General features: G+C 44.6%; 1 protein-coding gene across 2 annotated transcripts in view; it reads right to left on the bottom strand.

Moving 5' to 3' along the window:
- Positions 1-2211: 2211 nt before the first annotated feature.
- The window catches only part of TNXB (tenascin XB), a 74620-nt gene continuing 50950 nt past the window's right edge, over positions 2212-25881 (bottom strand). For both annotated transcript variants that reach the window (XM_083160129.1, XM_083160130.1), the window contains 13 exons: positions 23667-23957; positions 22729-23025; positions 22248-22370; positions 21846-21983; positions 21611-21730; positions 21289-21432; positions 20888-21018; positions 18626-18758; positions 10779-10930; positions 6352-6448; positions 5806-5967; positions 4541-4704; positions 2212-3253 (listed from right to left, as the gene is read on the bottom strand). In XM_083160129.1, coding sequence (XP_083016255.1) covers positions 3155-3253; positions 4541-4704; positions 5806-5967; positions 6352-6448; positions 10779-10930; positions 18626-18758; positions 20888-21018; positions 21289-21432; positions 21611-21730; positions 21846-21983; positions 22248-22370; positions 22729-23025; positions 23667-23957 — 2051 coding nt within the window. In that variant the 3' untranslated portion in view covers positions 2212-3154. The remainder of the gene's footprint in view (positions 3254-4540; positions 4705-5805; positions 5968-6351; positions 6449-10778; positions 10931-18625; positions 18759-20887; positions 21019-21288; positions 21433-21610; positions 21731-21845; positions 21984-22247; positions 22371-22728; positions 23026-23666; positions 23958-25881) is intronic.

Raw genomic sequence — 25881 nt, 5'->3', positions numbered from 1 at the left:
TAATGCACACCCCATGCAAATTCCTGTGTTGGGTCAATCACTAATTCATACTTTACTCACCTGTACTTAATATTTATTTAACAATCACTTTTTTATTGATGTATAATATTTCATTTCAGTCTAGTACTAATGAGCACTACTAAATATATATCATAGAAAGACACACTATTTGTTCACTTGGGACATTGTCTCTTTATAAGCATCTTCCTCATCATCATAGAAACACAGAATGTGACAGCAGATAGGAACCATTCTGCCCATCTAGTCTGACCCTTTTTTAACCAAATTGTTACCTTATCCTTGATATCCTTAGCTCTATCCATCCATGCATGCTTAAATTGCTCTACTGTCTTAAAGACCGCACACATTATGACGATCCCGCTTATGACAATATTGGTGGTGGCAGGACCTGGGGGATGGGACTGGCATCGGCAAGTGCATACACACTTGCCGATGCTGCACACAATGGAGCCGGCGGCGTGGTGGCGGATGGGCATGCTGATGTCCTGCCTCATCTAAACATGTTTGGACGAGGGAGGGGGTCATTAACAAGGCACAGAATCGTGCATCGTAATGATGCACAGCATACACACTAGACAATATTGTTCTACCACCTCAGATTGGAGGCTATTCAAGTGGAATAGCCTCCAATCTGAGGTGGTAGAACACCCTTTCTGTGAAGTAATTTTTCCTCAGCTTTACCCAAAAAGTTTCCCTCCAGTTTCAGTGCATGTCGCTGTGTTCATCATGGTCCACAGTAATTGATGATATTCTTACTTATAATGGGGTCTCAGCCAGACAATGCAATTTTATTTTACATTAAATTTTTTAAGACAACAATTTACAACAATTTTGCTTAGAATTCACAATTTTAGACATTTGGTACTGCAATGGGCACCAGATTCGCTCCATACTTATAATAGAGGTTTTTTTTCAGATGCTCAAAACAGAGGCAGTCTAGGGTGGTTCTCACACCTCAAAATCAAATTTTGGGAATACCCCTTCCACTGGTGCTTCTAAGTATAATAAATAAAATGCACAATGTAGATAGATATGTCCCTTATTATAAAGAGAGGACTTCTCCAATCTCACAATATTCCAAGTGCACCCAAGTATTCCTCCAAAAGCGATGCATTTCATCATGAGATCCACTCTCCCTTGGTTCAAACTTTGAGGTGTATCCACTTCATTTTTTTTTCTCCTACATTTTTACTTAGTATTAGAGTAGTTGATAAATAAGTACCTAAATGAGATACCTTTCTGCCTTCCATGATATAGCTACGTTTGGACTTCAGGAACGGAGAAATAATGGAAGTTATGTCCAGCTCCACATTACCACATCTTGGATTGTGGACGGCAGGTCAAACGATGTAGCGATACATCAGTCTACTGTACATACAGAATGAAACCGCATGCAATATATATACTTCAGCGGCCGCATCCAGGACATGCTGTCGGCCACCGGGTTATTACATCTGTTGTGTAGAACATCAGATGTGATGACCCCAGTGTCAGCAGGTAGAAGCAATCACAGGTACTCAAGTGTATGACATATCGACTGACATATCGACTGATGTGTACCCAGCCTTATTGTGTGCCCAGCCTCAAAAAAGAGCCAGCGGCACACATTGTGGCTACTAAATCCTGCTGATGAGAATATTCAATTATCAATTATAGACAACTCAGTAATAAGACCAGAAACTAGGGTGTAGCTACCATAGGTGCAGGGAGTGCAGCTACTTTGGGGCCCAGAACTGAGAGGGGCCACCTTCCCTGTCACAGTTACCTGTGTTATATACAGGGTGTAGCAACCATAGGTGCAGGGAGTGCAGCTACTTTGGGGCCCAGAACTGAGAGGGGCCACCTTCCCTGTCACAGTTACCTGTGTTATATACAGGCGTGTAGATACCATAATTGCAGGGGTTGCAGTGCTGTGGGGCCCAGAGCTGAGAGGGGCCACCTTCCCTATCACAGGTATGTAGCTACCATAAGTGCAGGCAGTAGAGCTGCTATGGGGCCCAGAGCTGAGTGGGACCATCTTCCCTGTAAAAGTAACATTTGCTATATACATTTTAACCATTGGATGGTACACAGGGGCCCTTAAAATCTTTTGCTAAGGGGTCTACAAATATCTAGTTACGCCACTGACCAAACACACCAAAGGTAGCCATTGTCTGATATAGAATCCATAATTACACACAAACGACAACATCATGTCCCATCAGATTTTATTTGAAGCGGTTTACAGAACAGACATCCACCGTCTCTCCCCTCCCATTATGTCCCTTCCAATGCTGTGCTTTTATAAAAAATAGACAGTATATCCATTTGCTAAATATATATATAATTATATATTGGTGGCATGTATAGGGTAAAACAGGCGCCCTAATTCTGCCGCTCTTGTGTCATTGCCACTGTGTCAGGCACCTCTTACCCCCTCCCCTATCACCTCGATCTGAGGGTGCCATCACTTCTCGCACATTTTCCGATGGCAATATGGCTTATTTTATTGCTTAAGGTTGGTATTGATTGTTTTTTCCCCTCTATAGTTTTTTTATAATTTTTATATATTTTTTTTCTATAAATTAACCAACCTGTTCCATTATTATTTTTGCTGTATTCTGGAATTAGACATTTACATTTACCCACATTTTGATATCTGTTTTTTACTTTTTTTTACTTTTTACTACATTGTGCTAGCTTAATCCTGTTTGTACTCCATAGCTTTGCATTCAATCTTATGATCTGAAGACTGATGATCTTCTAGATTGTTTCTAGATTTCTTAACCCTTTTCTGAACGCCCGCTCTGGACCTAGATGACGGGAATTTTTGTATTCCCCAGCTGTACTGTATGTTCTATCTCCTCATCCTGCGTGTCCGTGGATTATAAAAGGTGCTTTAGTATAAGGCTCTATTGTCCTGTCTTACGTTCCCGGTCTCTCCATTCTGCAGCCTTTTCCTCTAAATCTTGACTTAAAAAAACAAAAAATTAAAATATATTATAGTTTATTCAGTTGTAGAGAACGTTCCGATTTGGCCGGTCTGGTTTTCCACCTCTGTGCGTGTCTTGGCAGGATAGACGGTGCGATCTTGCTGCAGGAGGTGCCACGTTGCTTCCAGTTATCACTTTAGTGGTTCCAGACTATGGGGGCTCTAGAGACGGCGTAGGTTGCCCGCTCTGCGTGGGCGCATCTTCATCTCGGTGAAGGGGATGGAAAACTCGAAACCTTTCCATGTGTACCAGTTTACACCCTATAAAAGGAAGCAGATTGGGCATTTTACTGTGCTCTGCAGGATCACACTGGCAAGAAGATGTTTAAAGGGATATTAAGATCCAACACTTGTACAATCTTGACTTAAAAAAACAAAAAAATTAAATATATTATAGTTTATTCAGTTGTAAAGAACGTTCTGATATGGCAGTGTGATAGTCTGCACGAAACAGGCAGTAGGGAGCTCCTGGGAAGACTGCCCAATACTTTAAAGGGGCACTTAAAACATTAGATAGTCATGCCGGGATCTCGCCAATTCATGCATCTTCCTGACTCAATGTGAACTGAATGAAACCTTCTCAAGGGTGCCGAAGTCAAGCCCTGGCAACCAATCAGCTACTGTTAGCATTTATTAAGTCCATTCTATAAAATAACTATTTTATAAAATAACTAAAAAGTGATTGGTTGCTACGGGCAACTGCACTAGAAGTTTTAATTCAACATACCCATTTCTTCTTTCACCATGTTGCTGTAAAATAATAGACGTCTCCATAGTCACTGTCTGAATGATAGATCTACAGTTCTAGATAGACAGTTAATAGGCCGACACCATAAGGTTGAACTACACTTTCTAGACAGACAGTCAATAGGCCGACACCATAAGGTTGAACTACACTTTCTAGACAGACAGTCAATAGGTCGACACCATAAGGTTGACGTGGCTAAAGGTCAAAAGGTCAACACACAAAGGTCAACGATTTTGTTTCCCATATCTTTCCAACATTTGCTTAATTTACCATCCACGTTGACTACAACTGGGAACAGCAACAAGCAGAGGGAGACACCTTGCCGAAGCATGGCGGCCAAAGTGAGCGCTCAAGGGTCTAGGTTTGCTATAATTGGGGTCATGTCATGTCAACCTTTTTCTATCAACCATTTCAATGTCAAAATTTGAACCACGGCAACTTTTTTTTTTCTTACCAGTTGACCTTTTCTACAGTCTACCCTGACTACCATTTGACATTGTTGAACCACAGCATGTTGACCATATAGGGTCAACCTAATGACTGTCTATGTAGTTTATGTAGAAGTTCTACACCACATCCATTCATTGAATAGGTCTGAGAAATGTCCGATGTTCAGAGAGTCCTCAGGAGAACCCTCTGAGTGTCCAGACCTGGTGGAGCCTGACTGTTAGGTAAGTTCTTGTAGAACCAAGCTGGACCAGAGAAAAACTATTCCCTCATCAACACAGCAGTAAGAAATGTAATACTTTAATGAGGCTATTTGATCTGACCCTTCGAAAGACTAGATATGGGTCTCCTACCTGATGGTCCTTGTTGTTCGCGTACATCCCATTTAAATTGGCATAGTGACAATTCCGGTACCACCACGCTCCCCGGTAGGACATAGCACATGGCAGAATTCTCTTCTGGGAGTCTCGGTCACGGGTGGAGAACACCATGTTGTTGTGGTAGTTCATGGAGTCACCTGGAGGAGATGTTATATCTCAGTATCTATTGCTCCTACTTTACCTACTTATATAATTTTACATCTCAGAGCAAAATGTATCAAGCCGTGGAGAGAGATAAAGAGGAAAGAGATAAAGTACCAACCAATCACCATCATTTTAAAGGTTGTGCTTGAAAAATGACAGTTAAAAGCTGTTTGGTTGATACTTTATCCCTTGATACATCTCACCCTCATGCACTTTGATATTAACATGCTTAAGGTGGCCAAGCACTTTCCAGAACAGCAATGCACCAACAGCTGCATGAACCTGCAGTGGGAAGAACCCATTATGTTCCGGCAATGCGTGCCTTTATGTGAATTATAGCTAAAAGACTATAAATTAAAAGCCAAATGTGACTTTGACAACGGCGAAACGCGTCAGTTTATAGCTATGTAAACAAGGAGGAAAGAAAAAGGAGAAATCCCGTGAGAATGGGGATCAGGCTCTTATACCAAACACAGCTGATATACTTGAGGCTACTTTGTGTACAAACTATTTGGGACTGTTTGTTCCTATCAGAAGGGGAGCTGACAGTCACTTCTAACTGAGTTGCATACTGTTCTAATCCATCTTATGTGTGTTTCGCAGCGTGACTGAGCACTATCTGTTTTACACGGCCTCAATATTTGTCCCCATGGGTGCTCAGTAGTACCTAATTAAAATGACAAATGTATTACGTATGTGATGTGATATTCAGTGTATGATTCATTTATAATCATTTATTAACTTTCATTATGACTAATAACTGCCTTAAGGTTTTATTTAATTAATACTGACGATGTTTTAATATTCTGTTTTCATATTCTGCATTTTCTAAATAAATGTGACTTCACTGTTTATTTTATAGATGCAGGTGGGGTCCAAGTCTCCCTATAATGCTTTAAATGTATTTGGGCTTACTCATCAAGTATATGACAGATTTATTTATTGTTGGCTTCAGATATAAAAGTTTGTGTCGTATTATGATATGAGAACGTGATCGCGTTTCGCCTGCTCTGGTGACACCATAACCACTTTTCTCACACTCCTGCGGTGAAATGGCCACATGCACCTGCGTCGGCCTTGATGGCCCCCCTGACCTGCAGTTCCTCGGTACTGTCCCAGCCTCAGTTTAAACTGCTGGTCTTCATTCTCAACACGGAAATCATCGTACAGGGCATGGGCGGTCTCTTCTCCCGCCCGGAGGTCCACGCGTAGCTCGTAGGGTGCCGATGAGGAAATCTGGTGCAGTGCAATGTTGCCTGCAGAGACAGAGGAGTAAGGCGTTATATAGATGGAATATATATGTATGACCATCAGTTAGGGGACTGGTGGTCAGAAGATCAACACTGCATGCTGATTGTAAGGAACCTGACAGGTGGGCTGTAAGTACCCTTACCCTCCTCTACTACCCCACTATCCGTAACCCTGAGGCTAGCCCTAACCCTTCCCCTCCACAGCCTAACCCACCCCCTTTGTGCCTAAGCCCCCCCTTACTGCCTCACGCTAACCTTCCCCTCATCCCTAACCCTAAGCCTCCCCCTCCTTATATTGTTGCAACTTAAATGCAAATTGCTGCAGCAGATAATGATAGTTGCATTCATTAAACCAGTGGATTTGTCTCTGTCAATGATAGGATCACTTACCGAGCCAGAACTCAGAGGTCATGTTACCAAATCCATTCTTATAATCTTCCCAGTCGCGGTAGAACTCTGTGCTCCCGTCCATCCTCCGCTGAAACACCTGTGGATAGACCTCAGTATCAGTTCTATCTATGGTGCAAAGAGACTGCAGCCTATGGGGGAGAATTACCAAAAGGAATATTTATGGACTGATAAAATGATCCCTATTTTAGATACACTCCAATTCAGATCCCTTAATATTACCAGTATTCACACATAGGTACTCATTCAGATGAAATTGGAGCTCCTATCTTAGGAAGAAGCAGCGATAGCGCTGTATGGTGATGCAGCAGAAGGCGTCTATTACATGCAGTCTCCTCCTGTTGTACACTAGTAGGGATATCACTGTATCGTGATGCAGCAAGAGGCATCTATTACATGCAGACTCCTCCTGATGTAGTAGTGATATCACTGTATGGTGATGCAGCAGGAGGCATCTATTACATGCAGTCTCCTCCTGATGTACAGTACTAGTGATATCCCTGTATGGTGAGGCAGCAGGAGGCGTCTATAACATGCAGATGCCTCCTGATGTAGTAGTAATATCACTGTATGGTGAGGCAGTAGGAGGCATCTATTACATGAAGACTCCTCCTGATGTATAGTAGTAGTGATATCACTGTATGGTGATGCAGCAGGAGGCGTCTATTACATGCAGATGCCTCCTGATGTAGTAGTAATATCACTGTATGGTGAGGCAGCAGGAGGCATCTATTACATGAAGACTCCTCCTGATGTATAGTAGTAGTGATATCACTGTATGGTGATGCAGCAGGAGGTGTCTATTACATGCAGACTCCTCCTGATGTAGTAGTGATATCACTATACTATATGATGATGAAGCAGGAGGTGTACCTGCAGACTCCTCCTGATGTAGTAGTTATATCACTATATGGTGAGGCAGCAGAGGCGTCTATTACATGAAGACTCCTCCTGATGTACAGTACTAGTGATATTACTGTATGGTGAGGCAGCAGGAGGCATCTATTACATGAAGACTCCTCCTGATGTACAGTACTAGTGATATCACTGTATGGTGAGGCAGCAGGAGGCGTCTATTACATGAAGACTCCTTCTGATGTATAGTAGTAGTGATATCACTGTATGGTGATGCAGCAGGAGGCGTCTATTACATGCAGACTCCTCCTGATGTAGTAGTAATATCAATATATATGATGATGAAGCAGGAGGTGTACCTGCAGACTCCTCCTGATGTAGTAGTTATATCACTGTATTGTGAGGCAGCAGGAGGTGTCTATTACATGAAGACCCCTCCTGATGTACAGTAGTAGTGATATCACTGTATGGTGATGCAGCAGGAAGCGTCTATTATATGCAGACTCCTCCTGATGTAGTAGTTATATCACTGTATGGTGAGGCAGCAGGAGGCGTCTATTACATGAAGACTCCTGATGTACAGTATTAGTGATATCACTGTATGGTGATGCAGCAGGAGGCGTCTATTACATACAAACTCCTCCTGATGTAGTAGTGATATCAATATATATGATGATGAAGCAGGAGGTGTACCTGCAGACTCCTCCTGATGTTGTAGTGATATCACTGTATGGTGAGGCCAGAGCCGGCCCTAGCCTAAATGACGCCCTAGGCAAGATTTTGGCTGTTGCCCCCTAGCACCGCCACTAGTTCCGCCTCTGACCCTGCTCCCCTTTCCCAGCACCATCCACCCTCATCATAGCAGTCATCATTTTGGTGATCCTACCCGCAATATTTTAAATAGGAACAGTGCACACATTCGGTGCGCAGCCCAAACAAGGGTGTGTTCTTGCTGGGAAGGGGCATGGCCACACAACAGTACCCCCAATTCAAATTATGCCACACAGTAGTGCAACTTTATTCACATTATATCATGCGATGGTGTCCCTTATTCACGTTACATCACACAGTAGTACCACTTTAACTTATGTACATTTCTCCTCACATTATTCACATTATACCCTCAGAAAAAAATCCTGAGAAAATATTGTATTTTAAGCACCTCCATGGCCACACTGCAACCCAGCACAAAGCAGTGTGTGCTGGGCAGAGGAGAAGAGCTGCAGCTGCTGCTGTCACTTAAGGGGAGGGGGCCCGGGGCTCCCACTGGGCCCTTCCATCAGACTTTGGCCTGGGTAATTTGTACCCCCTACCCCTTTCTCTCGGCACCCCTGATAATATCACACAGTAATGCCCCTTACACATGACACACATTATTAATGTCCTTATAAACATAATGCCCCTTACACATTATGCCAACCTTTATTAATGCCCTTCATACACATAATGACACACATAATGCCCCTACACATATGTTGCACATTATTAATGCCCTTATACATGACACACATAATGCCCATTGCACATTATTAATGCCCTTATACACATGACACACATAATGCCTGTTACACATATGTCGCACATTATTAATGCATTTATACATAACACACATAATGCCCCTTACACATATGCCGAACACTATTGCACAACCAACCCACCCACAGACATCACTCGCACAGCCGCTAACACTGTGACCTCTGCCTCTGCTTGGATATAGATGTTTCCTCATACATTTTGACTCAATAGGCCATGCAGCTCCTGGTCAGTTCTGCTAACGTTGGGTGCCTTTTTTGCTGAAAATTCGTCTTATTTGCATTGTTATGACCAGCACACACAAGGTGCTTCCAATGATTAAAATGATATGCGGCATGCCTATATTTTGTGCGACTGTGGCTGTACCTGCATATGGAATGCTATGCTACAGTGATTTCCATGAATACACTATTTCATATGCAGATACAGCCTCACTCACACACAGAATATATGCATGCTGCATATCATTTTAATCAGCAGAAGCTGCTGCTGCCCCTAGGCATTCCAAATGCCCTAGGCAATTGCCTAGTTTGCCTATGCCTAAGGCCGGCTCTGGGTGAGGCAGCAGGAGGCATCTATTACATGCAGACTCCTCCTGATGTAGTAGTTATATCACTGTATGGTGATGCAGCAGGAGGCGTCTATTACATACAAACTCCTCCTGATGTATTAGTGATATCACTATATATGATGATGAAGCAGGAGGTGTCTATTACACGCAGACTCCTCCTGATGTACAGTAGTAGTTATATCACTGTATGGTGATGCAGTAGGAGGCGTCTATTACATGCAGACTTCTTCTACTGTAGTAGTGATAGCGCTGTATGGTGATGCAGCAGGAGGCGTCTATTACATGCAGACTCCTACTGATGTACAGTAGTACTGATATCACTGTATGGTGATGCAGGAGGAGGTGTCTATTACATAAAGACTTCTTCTACTGTAGTAGTGATGCAGCAGGAGGTGTCTATTACATACAGACTCCTCCTGATGTACAGTAGTAGTGATATCACTGTATGGTGAAGCAGCAGGAGGCTTCTATTATACCGCTTTCAGACTGCATTGTAGACCCAGGTTATTGCAGCGTCCTTGCAGCCCCAACACGGGTCGAGGTGTGGTCTAAAAGGGCCACCTCAGGTCGAGCAACACAGGAGTTCAACCCTGGTAAGGACCAGGGTTGACCACAGCTCTGACCCATGTCAAGTGCAGTGTAAACGGGTGCCTTGGTCCAGCAACCCGGGTCCCGTTCACAGTATGGAGGAGGCAGTGTGTTAGCTCAAAATGCTACCTCCTCCCAAGCCCCTGGTGACGCACCACCGCTTAGCTCCGCTCCGTGTGACGTCACTAACCTGGCAATAAGCCGGGTCGGGCACGGAGCTTTCAGATCGCAAATACCGTGTCACTCTGGGGGGTGGGACCCGTGTCCTAATTCCAGGTGTGACCCAGCATTTGCGGTCTGAAAACGGTATTACATGCAGACTTCTACTGTAGTAGTGATAGCGCTGTATGGTGATGCAGCAGGAGGCATCTATTATGTGCAGACTCCTCCTTCTACAGTAGTGCTCCAACTTGAGTCCCAAAGCATTGGATAGCTCACTCACATTCGGGCGGCTTGCAGCACCCACGGGGATGTCAGATGGCTTTATGCAGGGGCCAGGGAGTCAGTGGCTCCTTCCCTCCCCTTAAATGGCGGCGACATCCCTCTGTCTAGAGAAACGGAGCCCTTTACTCCCCCCTCCACTACCAGGCCGGAGAGGAGCAGTGTGCACAGGAAGCGGCACTTGCACAGTTACTGCTGTGTGCACAAGCAACAACTAAGGTGCAGGAGACAATACTAAAGGAGAGATTTATCAAAGCTTGGAGAGAGAGAGATAAAGTACCAACAAATTAGCTCATGTTGTTCAAGCAAAGCCAGTAGAACCACAGAAGCTGACTGCTTGGCACTTTCCAAGTTTTGATAAGTATTCCACTTAATGCATAATGAGCGCCAGCAAGTCTAACCGCTAAGCAGCCATACTCACAATCCAGCCGCCGCCATCTGTCTCCATGTCACAGTACACCGTCAGCGTCTTCTCCTTGTCCCCACTCAGATATATGGAGAAGGTTCCGTTCTGCACCTCCCCATTCATTCGCTGCTCCCAACAGTCCCGAGGATACTGGAACTTTAAACGACCTGAGGGTTGGATACACATTGATCTGGTAAAGATTTGCTCAGTACTGCCTTCTACAGGTCAGTCATATACCAGCATGGGAGGTTGACAAAGAGAGATAAAGCAGGGTTGCCGACCCTCCCGGAATTTTCGGGAGTCTCCCGAAAATCGGGTCCCCCTCCCGCCCCCCCGGAAGGGTTGGCAACCCTCCCGGATTCAGGGGGGACCCCTGCTGTCTCCCGGATCGCGGCATTAACATGCCGCAATCCTCGGGTCTCAGGGGAGGGGGCGGAGCTAAAATGACACAATCGCGTCATTTTAGCCCCGCCCCCTCCACGGAGATCCCTGAATTCGGTGGTTTACCAACATGGGGGCGGGGCTTAGTGATGTCACGCTTAAGCCCCGCCCCCTGAACGGCTACTGAAATTCTCCTCTCCGGGCTTCCCCCGGAGAGGAGAATAAGAAAGTCGGCAACCCTGAGATAAAGTACCAGCCAGCCAGCTCATAACTGTCATTTCTCCAACTCAGCCTATAATGTGACAGTTGGGGGCCAATTGGTTGGTCCTTTATCTTTCTTTGTCACCTTCCACTTTATCTCTTGTTAAGGCTTAATGCATATGTTCCCTGTGTTTGAAAAAAAATCCCAGTTATGAGCCTCCGTGGAGAAGTATAAGCCACAGCTCTAAAGAGAGGACAAGTGGAAAGGCTGACCATATCAGGAATCACTTATCAATTATATTCTATAAAGTGATAGGTAGAAGCTGACTGGTGGCTGTGGGCGACCAGTCAGAAGGCTCGATACATCTCCACCAGGATCACTGAAGGGGAGAATGGAGCACAAGAGATAGGAGGGCTGGTGGCATGGATAATACTAGGGAAGATCTTACAGCCTAAGGGGAAGGTGACATGGGATAGATACATGGAGAAGAGGAGTGTTACACTATAAGGGGTGTAACCTTTTAAAGAAAGATCTACTACAAGGATTAAGGTTATAAAGGTTGATTCGCTCGGATCCGTATACGCATCCTTGCGAGTCAACCTAACCCCGCCTTGCGATTGGTGGCATGCCGGCCCACCATTTGCAAGGCGTGAATCGATGTTTTGCATATACATCCATTTGCAGCATGCGGTGGACCGCCCACATCATCCGATGGTTGCTGATTATTTTCGCACATGTCCTCAAAATCTCACATTTTCATGACTAAAAAAATCGCACCATATTGCACTTTTTTGTGGTGAATTGGCATCTCATTATATATGCAAATTGAGGCAAAAAAATGCGAATTTAAAAAGTGCGATATGGTGTGATTTTGGAAAGTGCCTAAATATTGCAAACCATTAAATGTCACGCCAGAAGAAAAAAATATACAAATACAGATAACAAACCAGGGTTGCCTACCCTCCCGGCTACCTCACCCCTGCCTGCACCGTTTAAATAACCGGATTGGCCGATCTTCAATGAGGGGGCGGGGCTAAAGTGTCAGAATCGCAGGATTTTAGCCCCGCGCCCTCTGCGGCGATCGGCAAATCGGGACATTTTCCCTAATGGGGGAGGGGCTTAATGACGGCACGCTCAAGCCCCACCCCCCGAACTCCAGCTGAAAGTCTCCTCTCCGGGAGGAGATTTAAAAAGTCGGCAACCCTGTAATAAACGGACATGATTATAGGCCGGTGGTATCAACAATCAGGAGAGTGCGTATTATTGCTGTTTCTTACTTATACTCAGAGCCGTTCCTAGTTACCTATAGAAGACCATTGGCACTGAGCCGCATTGTCTAATATATAAAATCTGTTCTACAATGCTGAACCAAAAACATTGGTAAATGACAATACAAAAAGCTCTGTGATACAGTATTCAATGAAAGATTCCGTCACCCATTGTAATTTACTTTTAATACAATTTATCTAAAATGCGTTTGAAATTAAATGTAAAAAAATGGGTTGAATTAACATTTTCATGTGTTGTATTAAAAATCTGGGACATATGACGTGGTCCTTATAGTGCCCCCTATTTGCTGTACATTGCGGCCAATATTTTAGAGAATGCAGCTGGACATGACGAGGTACGAGGCACGAGGCACACCCACAGTCAGCAGCACCAGCAGAGCATGTTTACTGCCACTGTTGTTATGCACACTGCACTCAGCCCTCAGATTGTTTAGAGTGACCGCATTTAGCTCCTGATCATCTGGAATCTATAGTTTATAGTTGGGGAGCCCATGAGATGGGACTTTTCCGGCCCGCCTAGATTTGTCCAGGCCTCTGGAACGCATCCGGTGTGAGTTATGTATGTGTGTGCGTGTGTGTGTGGATGCCATCCAAAGTGAATGTTGTTTTGGAAGGTAAACACTGAATTCTGCCCCTGGGGTGTGTACTGACCGTGAATTATTGTGCACTTAAATCTGCTTCAGGACTATGAGGCGACTGGTGATTTATTTCAGTAATTGTCCAAGAAAACTAACATTTATCCTGGACTTGTATGGCCAGTCCTTGTAGGCTTTAAGAAAAAAATTAGACGGGGGGTAGGGGGGGCTAGATTTGCTAAAGCGGGCAGCACGGACGGTGTAATGGTTAGCATTACTGCCTCACGGCACTGAGGTCATGGGTTTGAGTCCCACCATGGCCCTTACTGTGCGGAGTTTGTATATTCTCCCCGGACTTGCGTGGGTTTCCTCCGGGTACTCCGGTTTCCTCCCACAATCCAAAAATATACTGGTAGGCTAATTGTCTCCCAACTAAATTAACCCTAGAATGTCTGTGTGTGCGTGTACATGTGGTAGGGAATATAGATTGTAAGCTCCACTGGGGCAGGGACTGATGTGTGTGCAAATATTGTCTGTACAGCGCTGTGGAATATGTGTGCGCTATATAATAACTGGTAATAAATAACAATACAATAAATAAATGTATAGAATATTATCTGCACTTGTAGGGGTAAAGTCGGGACCTGCTGCACCAAAGGCGTAGTCGTCCTGGAAATGGGGCAGAGCTACTGGGTGGGCGTGGCTTCGGGCAGAGAGGTGTGGCCTAGCACACAACCCCCAGGATTAGCACACGATTTTCAGGGTTGGGCCCAGTGCTCCCCTTGCATCTCTTCAGCAATCACCACTGCTCTGCCCCCCCCCCCCCCTTTCAGGAGGGGGCATTGCAATCGCATCATTTAGTACCACCCCCTCCCAAAAGAGACCTGCAAATATTTTCTGGGGCGGGCTTAATGTGGCGGGGCTTAATGCTGGGGGCCCCGCCCCCTGGAAAAGCTGCAGAGAGTCTCCTCTCCGGGATTCTCCCATAAAGGAGACTCTCATGGTAGGCAAGTGCTGTGCATTGTGTATTTTTATTTTAAATTCCGGGTTATATTTTTTTTTGTTTTTTTTTAACTACACATATGTCCTACTACCATATAGTGCCCTAAATTCTACTTGCAATTAAGCTAAGAACATTTATCTGAGAGCAAAGCAAAAACAATCACACAAATGGGCAAAGGCATGCTGCACTGCAGGTGAGGCAGATGTAACATGTGCAGAGCTAGATTTTGGTGAGATGTGTTAAACCTGAAATTTAAATTGCAGTTTGAAAAAAAAAATCAGCCAGTATTTACCCTGCACCCACCCAAATCAAAATCTCTCTGCTTACGTTACAGATCAGTCCCACCAGCTATGGATCGTGGTTTTTCCCATTTGGGTGTTTTTTTGATTTGCGAACAAAGCTGGAAAAAATGCTTAATGAGTTTTTCCAATGTGTTTGGGGGATAACATGAATCCCCTCATAGCAAAGCAAACGGGGACGTGTGAGAAAGTTGGAGAAAACATGACAAGGTTTTCGAGGGATACAATGACATGAACGTCCCTCTCAGCTTAAGAACAATTATATCTTGGAACGCAGTGAATCGTGACGTAGAAGAACAGTTATTTCATTTCAAAGCAGTCTCCATCCTAAGTGTTTTGGAAAGTGCGTCGCATTTGTCAGCAGAGCTTACTGATACGGATCAGATGTCAGACAATCTGGACCGGCTCCACTAAAACTCGCAAGATGGGGCTTCAGGAATTTGAAATTGTTAAAGACAATTGTGTTTGTCAGAAAATAATGAATTGCACAAGAGAAGAGCGCTTGGGTTTAGCATGTGAAATTCAGCGTTGCAGATGTTGACAGAGGAAACATCACAGCTGGAGCGAAGTCATTTACAAGCAGACGATGTGCGCAGGATGTGGCGATAGTGGGGAGAGCGAGTATGGAGGACATGTGGACGTTTGCACACGGTGGGATTTGTTCTGTGACTCTACAAACAGAATAAGGACGCAGAGCAGGCGCTCACGCAGATGACAAAATATCATCCAGTTACATGAGAGAGATGCGGAATTTCAGTCCCACGGGCTCCCAACTGTCCAGATTTTGCATGGGGCCGGCAGTGTCCCGCAGTGGGGTGGGGGGTGGGGCTGTCTCAGGTGTATGAATATGTAAGTGTGTATGCCTGTCATTCACACTGTACTTGCCCAATTAGAGAGGAGGCTTGCCAAGCCTTCTGGGAGGGGCCAGGAGGGAGACCTGATTTTCCAGGAGGGTAGGCAAATATGCACCAAAAGAAACCTCAAAACTGATGTCATCCTTTTCCGTGTCAATAACTATATCGCTTGTTTTGACCTTTTGTCATCGTTAACTTTGTGCATGTTGAACCTTTGGTGTCAACACATAGATTGACAAACTAGACATTGTCCCTACTTTGATACAGTGGCGTTACGAGAAATTTTGGGCCCACCCCATGCTCAAAATTGTCAGGTGCCCCCCCATGCATTAATTAGAATATTTTTACCTAAATGCTCATTGCCAGGGATTTCATGCTCAGTGCCAGGGTTTTCATGCTCGTTTCCAGTGGTTACATTCTCATTGCCAGGGGTTTCATGTTCATTGCAAGAATGATAGAGGTTAGATGCTCATTGCCAGGAGTTACATGCTCAGTGCCAGGGGCTACATGCTCATTACCAGGGGTTTCATGCTAGTTTCCAGGGGTTTCTTATTCATTGCCAGTGGTTTTTTGCTTGTTACCAGTGCATTATATGCTCGTTGCCAGGGGATTACATGGGATTATATGTATATATTCCAGGGGCAATATATACACCTCTAGCATATATCCATCTGTCCAGTAAGACTTCTAGCATCTGTCTCCACCAAGCGGGTGGCCATATTTTGGGGGATATCTTTAGCAGATTCCTTAAGGTCGGCGGGACCATTGGAATCTGCAGAGACCATGCGCCCCACAGTGCCGGCTCCACCGAGCCACCGTATGAACTGTAGTGTCATTGTTACACCACTGCTTTCATCCATAACCCTCAGGAGAGCAGACCAATAATATTTATTTAGCTGGAATATATTGCATACCGATTATGTTCGATATGCAGCCTCCGGGGACTTCAGTACACAGGTTTGTATTGATAAATAGCGACTGATTTCATATACTGCTGCAGACTGTTGTGTGACAGGAACAGAATTCAGATACAATAAAACCCGAATTACCAGCACATGAAACTTTGTTCTGCAGTACGGTCGCAGCCACGCGTGCCGCCAGGGCCCAGCAACACCCCTGACTTTTCCTGAAATATTTTATTGTAATTGTTTTTCAAAGGACCTTCCCTTATAAAACAAATATTTGTCTAATTCCCTCTGATGTTATAAACATTCTAATTAAAAACAAAATCAAAGACTTATAAAAAATGTTTTTGAAAAATGGCGTTTTGAGCCCAGACTTGTCCTTGGCACAAATAAAAAACCCTAAACAGAATAAATTACACTTGGGCTACAATAACAGTTGTATTATGTATAATTGAGGTTATTATAATATTTATAAATACTTATATAAATGTTTCAATACTTTGACAGAGTTTTTGCATTGCACATTCCATGGTCAGCGGCTTGGCTCAGCGATCATAGGCCGTCTTCCGGGAGATATATATATGCAGATGAATTGCTTGTCCATTATGATTGTAGCTGATCTATTATTTGCACATCTGCCTGCTTTGTTGTCATACAGGATTAAATTAATGGCGATTAGCATATTGCAGGTATTATAAATGAAATATATGTATAGAGAGAAGGGGGGGTTGAGAGGCGGCACTCGGCAGGATTTAATGAAGTAATGACTGGTGACTAGCACCTATATTAGTAACTAGCACCTATATTAGTCAATGTTTCAGTTTAATTTAACAAAACTTTTGTCAGGTTCCCGATGAAAGTTTTGCAATATAAAATGTAAACGTTGACTAATATAGGTGCTAGTCACCAGTCATTACTTGGTGGCTCATTCTTTCTTTTATATTTTCGTGTCAATTTTCGTGAGCTTTCCAAGATTCTGTTTCTGGTATGGGACTCGCTGGGAGACTCCTGTGGTGAGTCTGTGCTATTGCAGCTCTGTTTTGTGTGATTGTTCTGCACAAGGCTGTCGCTTAATTAGTTCGTTATCTTAGGTCTCAGCTGCAGCAATTTGTGCTTTAGGGGGCCTGTGCCTTTCCAGCAATTTTGATTGGTTCTTGCTCCCTTGACATTCTCTGCAGACCCAGACCCTGAGGCCGGTTAAAGCTTCAGCTTCCGCTTCCTGTGACTAGCTTCCAGCTTCTTGATCACAACTTCCAGTTACCAATTTCTTCCCTGTGCATGCAGCCAGGATGCTCTTGAGGTTCCACTTGCTCCTGGCTTCTTTGGTTCATCTGCTCCAGGTATCGCTCATTGCCAGTCCTGGTCCGGTTCCAGGTAATCGTAAATCGTAAATTCTTCATTCTGGAGACCCGGTTTCATTTCTATACCATTTGTCCTGTTGTTATTTGGTGGACTATGTTTTTCTGTATTCGGATAGTCCCACTGGTCTCTATCCCTCTGGGATCTCCTGAGTTCGCGGCAGGTGTGCGCCATGTGTTTATACTTACCCCAGCAGGGTGATTTCCTGTTTAGGGTATTTCTCTGTATTTTTGTATGTTTTTTAGCTGTGCTTTTTTGTGGTGTAATGTCGTGTTTTATGTGGTGTCATTTTCTTATGTATACGACAAGGTCGTCCATGTTATGCGACTAGGTCGCTTCTGCGTTTTGCTCCCTGGTTTGTCTGTTGTTAGTGGTGTGCCCAAAATTAGTTTTATATTCTAGTAAGGTCCCTTTAGTTAGTTTATCCTTTTGGTCATCTCCTTCCAGATTCCAGTACCTTGTAAATACGCAAGACCTGGTGGCACTGGAGTTAAGGCAGACTTAATCTGCCTTTCCAAACGAGGCTATTATAGGCGAAGTCCTAGTTTTCACTGGTATCCTCCATCTTCTAGGAGGGGCCAACAGAGGGTATGCCATGGCCGTCCTAAACAGTGATCACAGCTGTGGGTTCACACCCAAAAACCATGACACACGGGGACGGGGGTACACTAGAGTAGGCAGTGACGGTGCAAGGCTTCTTGGCACCCTAGGCAAAATTTTTATATACTGCCTACCCACCCCAACCCTACCCTGCCACCAATAACCACTTTTCAGTCCCAAAAGTGTGGAGGTGGAGAGTGATGTCACAGCAGCTCAAGTGACAGCATTCCGATGAGGACAAAGTCATAACATATGGGAGGAGCTTTCATTTTCTATATTTTACAGTAATGGTTCATGCTTCGCAATGTCTATTGTGTTAGCGGACCTTTAATTGACACTAATTTCTACTTTTAGACAAGAAGGCTCATTGGCTAAGCTCTTGCTCTGTCACTTACCTGTGGTAAAGGAGGTGGAGATTGGCGCAGAGCTGACACCATTACGTAGTGCATGTAGCTGAACTCGATATTGAGTGGTAGGATTGAGCTGGCTCATTGTGTAGGAGGACAGATGGGGAAACACATTGATTTCCTAAACGAGAAAAGTATGTCTGACATCTGTATACGCATATACTGACAAGCAAGGGTGTATAAATAGGGCACTCAATTAGGAAACAGAGAAGAGGTGGAGAGTTGGTAGCAGAAGATGACATGTGGGTGAAAGAGATGGAGGATAGGTGAGGAAGACATGGTGGTAAAATAGATTGGGACATGAGAGGCAGACAGGGCTGAAAGAGATGGTGGATAGGAGATATCGACATGGGAGTTACGTAGGGGACAGGAGACATGGACATGGGAGATACATAGAGGACAGGAGACATGGGAGATACATAGGGGACAGGAGATATAGACATGGGAGATACATAGGGGACAGGAGACATGGGAGATACATAGGGGACAGGAGATATAGACATGGGAGATACATAGGGGACATGAGACATGGACATGGGAGATACATAGAGGACAGGAGACATGGACATGGGAGATACATAGAGGACAGGAGACATGGACATGGGAGATACATAGGGGACAGGAGATATAGACATGGGAGATACATAGGGGACAGGAGATATAGACATGGGAGATACATAGGGGACAGGAGACATGGACATGGGAGATACATAGGGGACAGGAGACATGGACATAGGCATTACATAAAAGACAAGAGACACATACATGAGAAATACCTAGGTGACAGCAGACATGGACATGGGAGATACATAGAGGACAGGAGACATGGACATGTGAGATACCTTGAGGACAGGAGACATGGACATGGGAGATAGAGGACAGGAAATATAGATATAGGAGATACCTAGAGGACAGGAGACATGAACATGGGAGATACATAGAGGACAGGAGACACAGACATGTGAGATACCTAGAGGACAGGAGACATGGACATAGGAGATACATAGAGGACAGGAGACACAGACATGTGAGATACCTAGAGGACAGGAGACATGGACATGGGAGATACATAGAGGACAGGAGACATGGACATGTGAGATAGATTGGGGACAGGAAATATAGATATAGTAGATACCTAGAGGACAGGAGACATGGGAGATACATAGAGGACAGGAGATATAGGAGATACCTAGAGGACAGGAGACATGAACATGGGAGATACATAGAGGACAGGAGACATGGACATGTGAGATACCTTGAGGACAGGAGACATGGACATGGGAGATAGAGGACAGGAAATATAGATATAGGAGATACCTAGAGGACAGGAGACATGAACATGGGAGATACATAGAGGACAGGAGACACAGACATGTGAGATACCTAGAGGACAGGAGACATGGACATAGGAGATACATAGAGGACAGGAGACACAGACATGTGAGATACCTAGAGGACAGGAGACATGGACATGGGAGATACATAGAGGACAGGAGACATGGACATGTGAGATAGATTGGGGACAGGAAATATAGATATAGTAGATACCTAGAGGACAGGAGACATGGGAGATACATAGAGGACAGGAGATATAGGAGATACCTAGAGGACAGGAGACATGAACATGGGAGATACATAGAGGACAGGAGACACAGACATGTGAGATACCTTGAAGACAGGAGACATGGACATGTGAGATAGATTGGGGACAGGAAATATAGATATAGTAGATACCTAGAGGACAGGAGATATGGACACAGGAAATACTTTACATAGAGGACAGGAGAGATGGACATGGCAGATGCAAAGAGAACAGGAGAAATATATACAGAACAGGAGACATGGACATGGGAGATACATTACATTGAGGACAGGAAATATAGACATGGGTGATACATAGAAGATAGGACGGCGACATGGCAGATATATCGAAGACAGGAGACACAGGGATGACATATAAAAAAAAAAAAGAATACATGAGATATTGGTGTCTCCTGTGTTCATATGTCTCATAGAGGACAATGTGATTGGGCAAGAATGAACATGGAAGACAGGAGAGACAGAGACTAAACAGAATTAGGCATCAATAGTAGGACTTTATTTCTGGAGGGTGAAGTAGATACTGTTGTCACTTGTCTCTAATATTAGTTCCATACATTTTGTTTATTTCTGCCCCCTCTGCCTCAATTGCCCTCATTGCAGGCACTTCCCAGTGGCATAGATAAAGACATACGTTTAGATTTATTCTACCTTCATTTCCCCTTGTGGTGTTTGATAGGTTAGCAGGTACCCATCAGGCACAGCATCCGGTGCCTTCCATGTGAGCAGACAGCTACGGGCTGTGATTTGGCTGGCGGTGAGGTCCCTTGGAGTGTCAGCACCTGGACAATGAGAGGAAGGAGAAATATCACTTTAACCACAGAAATATGTATAATATGTATGTATCGGTATATGAGATGGTGAAACCATATTCAGCAGCCATTGTTAAGGATGGGTTCAAATATTATAAGGAGATAAACATTCAAAAAGTGCCTAAGATATAACAGGGTTTACATTATAATAAGTGGAAAATAAATGCAATTATTGCATTATACAGTGAGGACTTTAGTAGACACCAGACATTGACAGAACACATTGGGTGAGGGACTCACTGGTGGTGAAAGAGGTGGATGTCGGGGAGCTGGTCATGGATCCTTGGGAACTTTGCACACTCACAAGGTACTCAGTATGCGGATGTAACCCAGATAGAGGCAGCTCAGTTCTGTCACCAGGAACCACTAAGGTGACTAAGGGGACTGAAGGGAAGAAGGAGAAAGGGAGGATCGGGTAAGAGAAACGAGTGATGTCAGAATGAGACACAGAACTATGGAGATACAGGACACGTTTGACTACTACTAATAGTGATGAATGGAGAGCATACAATATATTCATTGATGTCTTTACTCAATCAGATTTATTCCTTGTGCCTCTTACTGTTTTCTGCTCTGTACGTCACTAAATATCTGTCCACAGGTCCTCTAGATGGTTCCCAGCGTAAGAGAGCTGATACTTCAGTCACATCATGAGCACGCAAAGAGCGTGGGCCACCTCCAACTAGGAGAGAGGTCTATACATTAGATAATACGTATTGACTAATATATATATATGCCGTATTAAGCGAAAGACAGAATCATCCCTGAGGGCCAGCAAGTAGACGTTGTAAAAATACCTGTGGTGAAGAAGTCTGTCAGAGGCTGACTTTCCTCGAATCCCCTCACTGTAACCACAGTGACCTCATAGTGAGTTCCAGGGATCAGGCTCTTCAATGGGGTGCTGGTTCCAACCACATTGATACTTTCAGGTTCTCCTGTAATGAAAGAAGGTTATAAATGAGAAATGGAGAGAATAACATTGACCCCTCCAGAAGCAGATGAAGCTTCTGAAATGAATAATGAAGAGACATAAGGGAAGATGTATCAAGCCTCCCAGAGTGATAAAGTGAAGACATGTCCATAGCAGGGGTTGTAGGCAATTGGATACAATAATGATTAGATAATTTAGAGGATTGCATAGCCAGGAAGGTATACCAGCTTCATATGAATGAGAACTTTGCAATATCAGTCATTATTACCTCCATCAGCTATTTGGTAGGACACTTTAAAAGTGGTTGTGTCAGGGCTTGGGGGTTCCCAGCTAGCGGTGGCTGAAGTTTCCTCCACATTTGTAAATATGAGGTTCTTGGGGGTTTCCAGATCTAGAAGAACAGAAATGTGCTGAAAGGTAAATCTTTCAGTACCTCTCATGACAGTGTCCTGCTTTATATATGCTGTCATGCAATCACCTCAATCACCGAACACATGTAATATTCTGCTAATCCAGCACTTAAAGCTTATTTACAGATCTCAAACAATAGCAGAAAATCTTATTTTATCATCTCAACACATAGAGAAGAGCTTTTCCAGGCATGGCCACCATCTTGTTGCGTTAAGCTATGCGCTCACCAGAACAAAACTTTGCAGCTGGGCAACAGTAAGCGCATGAGGTTATAGAGCGCCATTTCACCTGGCTATTATTAGGTATTAAAGGGATAGCAGAGCATTGGTTCTCTTTACCCAGAGGAGCGGTCTTTCCAGTGCCTTCTAAACCGCTATGTTCTTTTTTGTCTTGGACACCATGCAATGTAATTGTGTAGACAGTGTCCGGCTGTAGGCCAGAGAGAAGAAGCTCTCGTTCTGAGCCACCGGTCATCACCGTCTTCATGGTTTCATCTTGACCTTGGATACCATAACGAACAGTGAAAGAATCAAATGTGCCTTCTGGAACCTCCCAGGACAGCTGTATGGCATGTGGGCCATGTGGAGAGATGTAGAGGTCATTAAGGATGGGGGAACCTACGGCCTCCAGAAAGCCTAATAGAAAAAGAAAGAAACAGTAAAAATAAAGAAAGTGTTCAATATGAAGGCATTCCAAAGTATGGCTATTATTTAAAGGAATATGTGGAATTGATGGACCCTCCAGCATGCAGGTCCGAATACAGATGGATTGCACATGGAATGCTAATGCTGGTCTTCTGCTCCATCATGAGTGGTACGGACCTCTGCCATCATACTTCCCCAAGCCCCCAATCAGCGAGAGCACCCCTATTATCAATATGCAGTGATGTACATGTTCTATGCAGCACATGTGCAGTTTGCTAGAACGTGCTAGATGCGACCGCCTATGAACCTGTGTGCAACTTGAAATTCAGGCTCTTCTGTTCCCATGATAATGTAGTGCTGAAACAACCAAAGTGCTGATGGTATCTGTCCTTGAATGCCAGAAAAGGGTTATTATTGACATAATTCAGAGTAGCACCCAAGAGTGCGTATTCAGAGTTGGGTGCATCTATGTGGCCGTGCCGCCTCTATCCACCATGTGGGTCTGCACCAGCCTTATACCTAGTGCAAATAATGCCTACAGTATAATATGCTTAGTTGGTCAGAATTGCGTACCTTCAGCTCAGACGCATGTCCATCATCAAGAAACAAAATCTGCTCAACTGATGAGTTACCTGTTTCAATTTCAGTGGACAAAGGTTTACTTCTCTTGTCCCCTCTCAGACCATAGACACTGAAGTCATACTTTCTCGATGGTAGGAGTCCTTGTACAATGGTGTTGGTGTCTTCTCCAGCAACTTGCAGTTCCCTGACTCCGCCCTCAGGCTCGCGATACTGTACTATAATCCAGTCAAATTGAAGATTTCCTTCCACTCTCCATGATAACTTTACAGAGTCCTTGGTTACGTCAGAAGCCACGAGGTCCACTAGACGAGGGATTGGTGATGAAGTGTCTTTAGTTGGAGCTGCAGAAATGACAGAACTGCTTTCTAATGGGATATATACACATTACAAAACAACAATAACTGTTTACTACTAGTGTGATCCACATTGGATAAATAAAGATGTTTGATCAGTTATTCAAGTCCGACCTTTTCATACCCCCACAATCCACGTCGGCGTGGAGTTGATTTAATATAGTGTGGCGAGCGCAGCTCGCCACCGAGCCCGAAGCGTGGCGAGCGGACGAGGAATACATGTGGAGTAATATGCGTCCCCTCGCGGGGCTCGCTGCGCTCGCCACGCTTTGGGCTCGGTGGCTCGCTGCGCTCGCCACACTATATTAAATCAACTCCACGCCGACGTGGATAGTGGGGGTATGAAAAGGTCGGAGGACGCGTACCGCCGCCCCTCGCGGGCTCGCTGTTGCTTCGGGTTGACGTTGATACTGGGGTGGCGTTAACAACGGGGGGGGGGGGGGGGATTTCACATAGTAATCACCCATCAGGGTGGGTGTACAATTAAAAAACGGGTATGGGGGTGCATTTCACATTGTAATCAGGCATCAGGGTGCCTGTACAATGTATTATCGGGTATAATCGCGTCGCATTGCATCGCATGCCACTAGTTAAGGCATGCGATGCGACGCAATATAAAAATTGTACAATCCTCCCGGTAAAGGGTCAAAATCGGGTACAATCGCATCGCATGCCTTAAGTAGTGGCATGTGATGCGATGTATCGGGCGCCCAGATAATACACATGTACCAGATTTTTTTTGTGGTGGTGGCTAGTGGTCAAAGATTTAAACAGTGGTGGTTTGTGGTAACAGATTGTAGTAGTGTTGTGGTGGTGGCTGATGGTCATTGAATGTGGCAATTGTGGTGGTGGTGGTGGTGGCTAGTGGCCATAGGATGTGGCAGTTGTGATTGTGCTGACTAGTAGTCACATAATGAGGCCATGGTGGTGGTGGTGGCTAATGGCCATAGGATGTGGTAGTTGTGGTGGCTGGTAGCCATAAAATGTGGTAATTGTTGGTAGTCACAGAATGTGGAGGCTGTGGTGGTGGCTTGTCGCTATAGAATGTGGTAGCTGTGGTGTTGGTTAGTGATCATAGAATGTGGAAGTTGTGGTGGTTGTGGCTGGTGGACATAGAATGTGGTAGTTATGGGGTCTTGTTTGGTGGCCATAGAATGTGGTAGTTGTGATGGTGGGGACTGGTGGTCATAGAATGTGGTAGTTGTGGTGGTGGCTACTGGCCATAGAATTGGGAAATGTGGTGGTGGGCGGGTGGGGGGTTGTGGTGGTCATAAAATGGGAGAACTGTGATGTTACTGGTAGCCAATAGTCATAGAAAGTGGAAGTGGAGACTGGTGGTTATGGTGGCTGGTAGTCATAGAATGTGGCAATTGTGGTGGTTACTAATTGCCATAAAATGTTTTAGTGTGGTGTTGGTAGGGGCTGGTGGTCATAAATGTGGTCATTTAGGTGTTGCTGGTAGCTTGTGTTCATAGAAATTGGTTGTGGTGGTCATGGTGGTGGTGGCTTTTGGCAATAGAATGTGGTAATTGTGGTGTTGCTGGTAGCTATCGGTCACAGAAAGTGGTTTTGGTTGTCATGGTGGGGGTGGCTGGTGGACATAAAATGTAATTTTGGTGTTGCTGGTAGCCAGTGATCATAGAAAGTGTTTGTGGTGGTGGCCGATGGCCATAGAATGTGGTAATTGTGGTGTTGCTGGTAGCTAGTAATCATAGAAAAGTGGTGGTTTGTGGCCAGAGAACGTGGCAGTTGTGGGGCTGATCGCCATAGAGTGAGGCAATTGTTGTGCTGGTGGTGGCTGGTAGTCACAGAATGTGATGTCTGATAGCCATAGAATGTAGCAGTTGTGGTTTTGGGTGTGGCTGGTATTCATAGAAAGTGGTGGCTCGTGGTCATAGAATGAGGCAGTTTT

The sequence above is a fragment of the Crinia signifera genome, chromosome 9 (genome assembly GCF_055691185.1).
Source record: "Crinia signifera chromosome 9, ASM5569118v1, whole genome shotgun sequence".
NCBI lineage: Eukaryota > Metazoa > Chordata > Amphibia > Anura > Myobatrachidae > Crinia > Crinia signifera.
The sequence above is the reverse complement of the archived record's forward strand: the minus strand, read 5'-3'. Positions and strand labels throughout refer to the sequence as shown.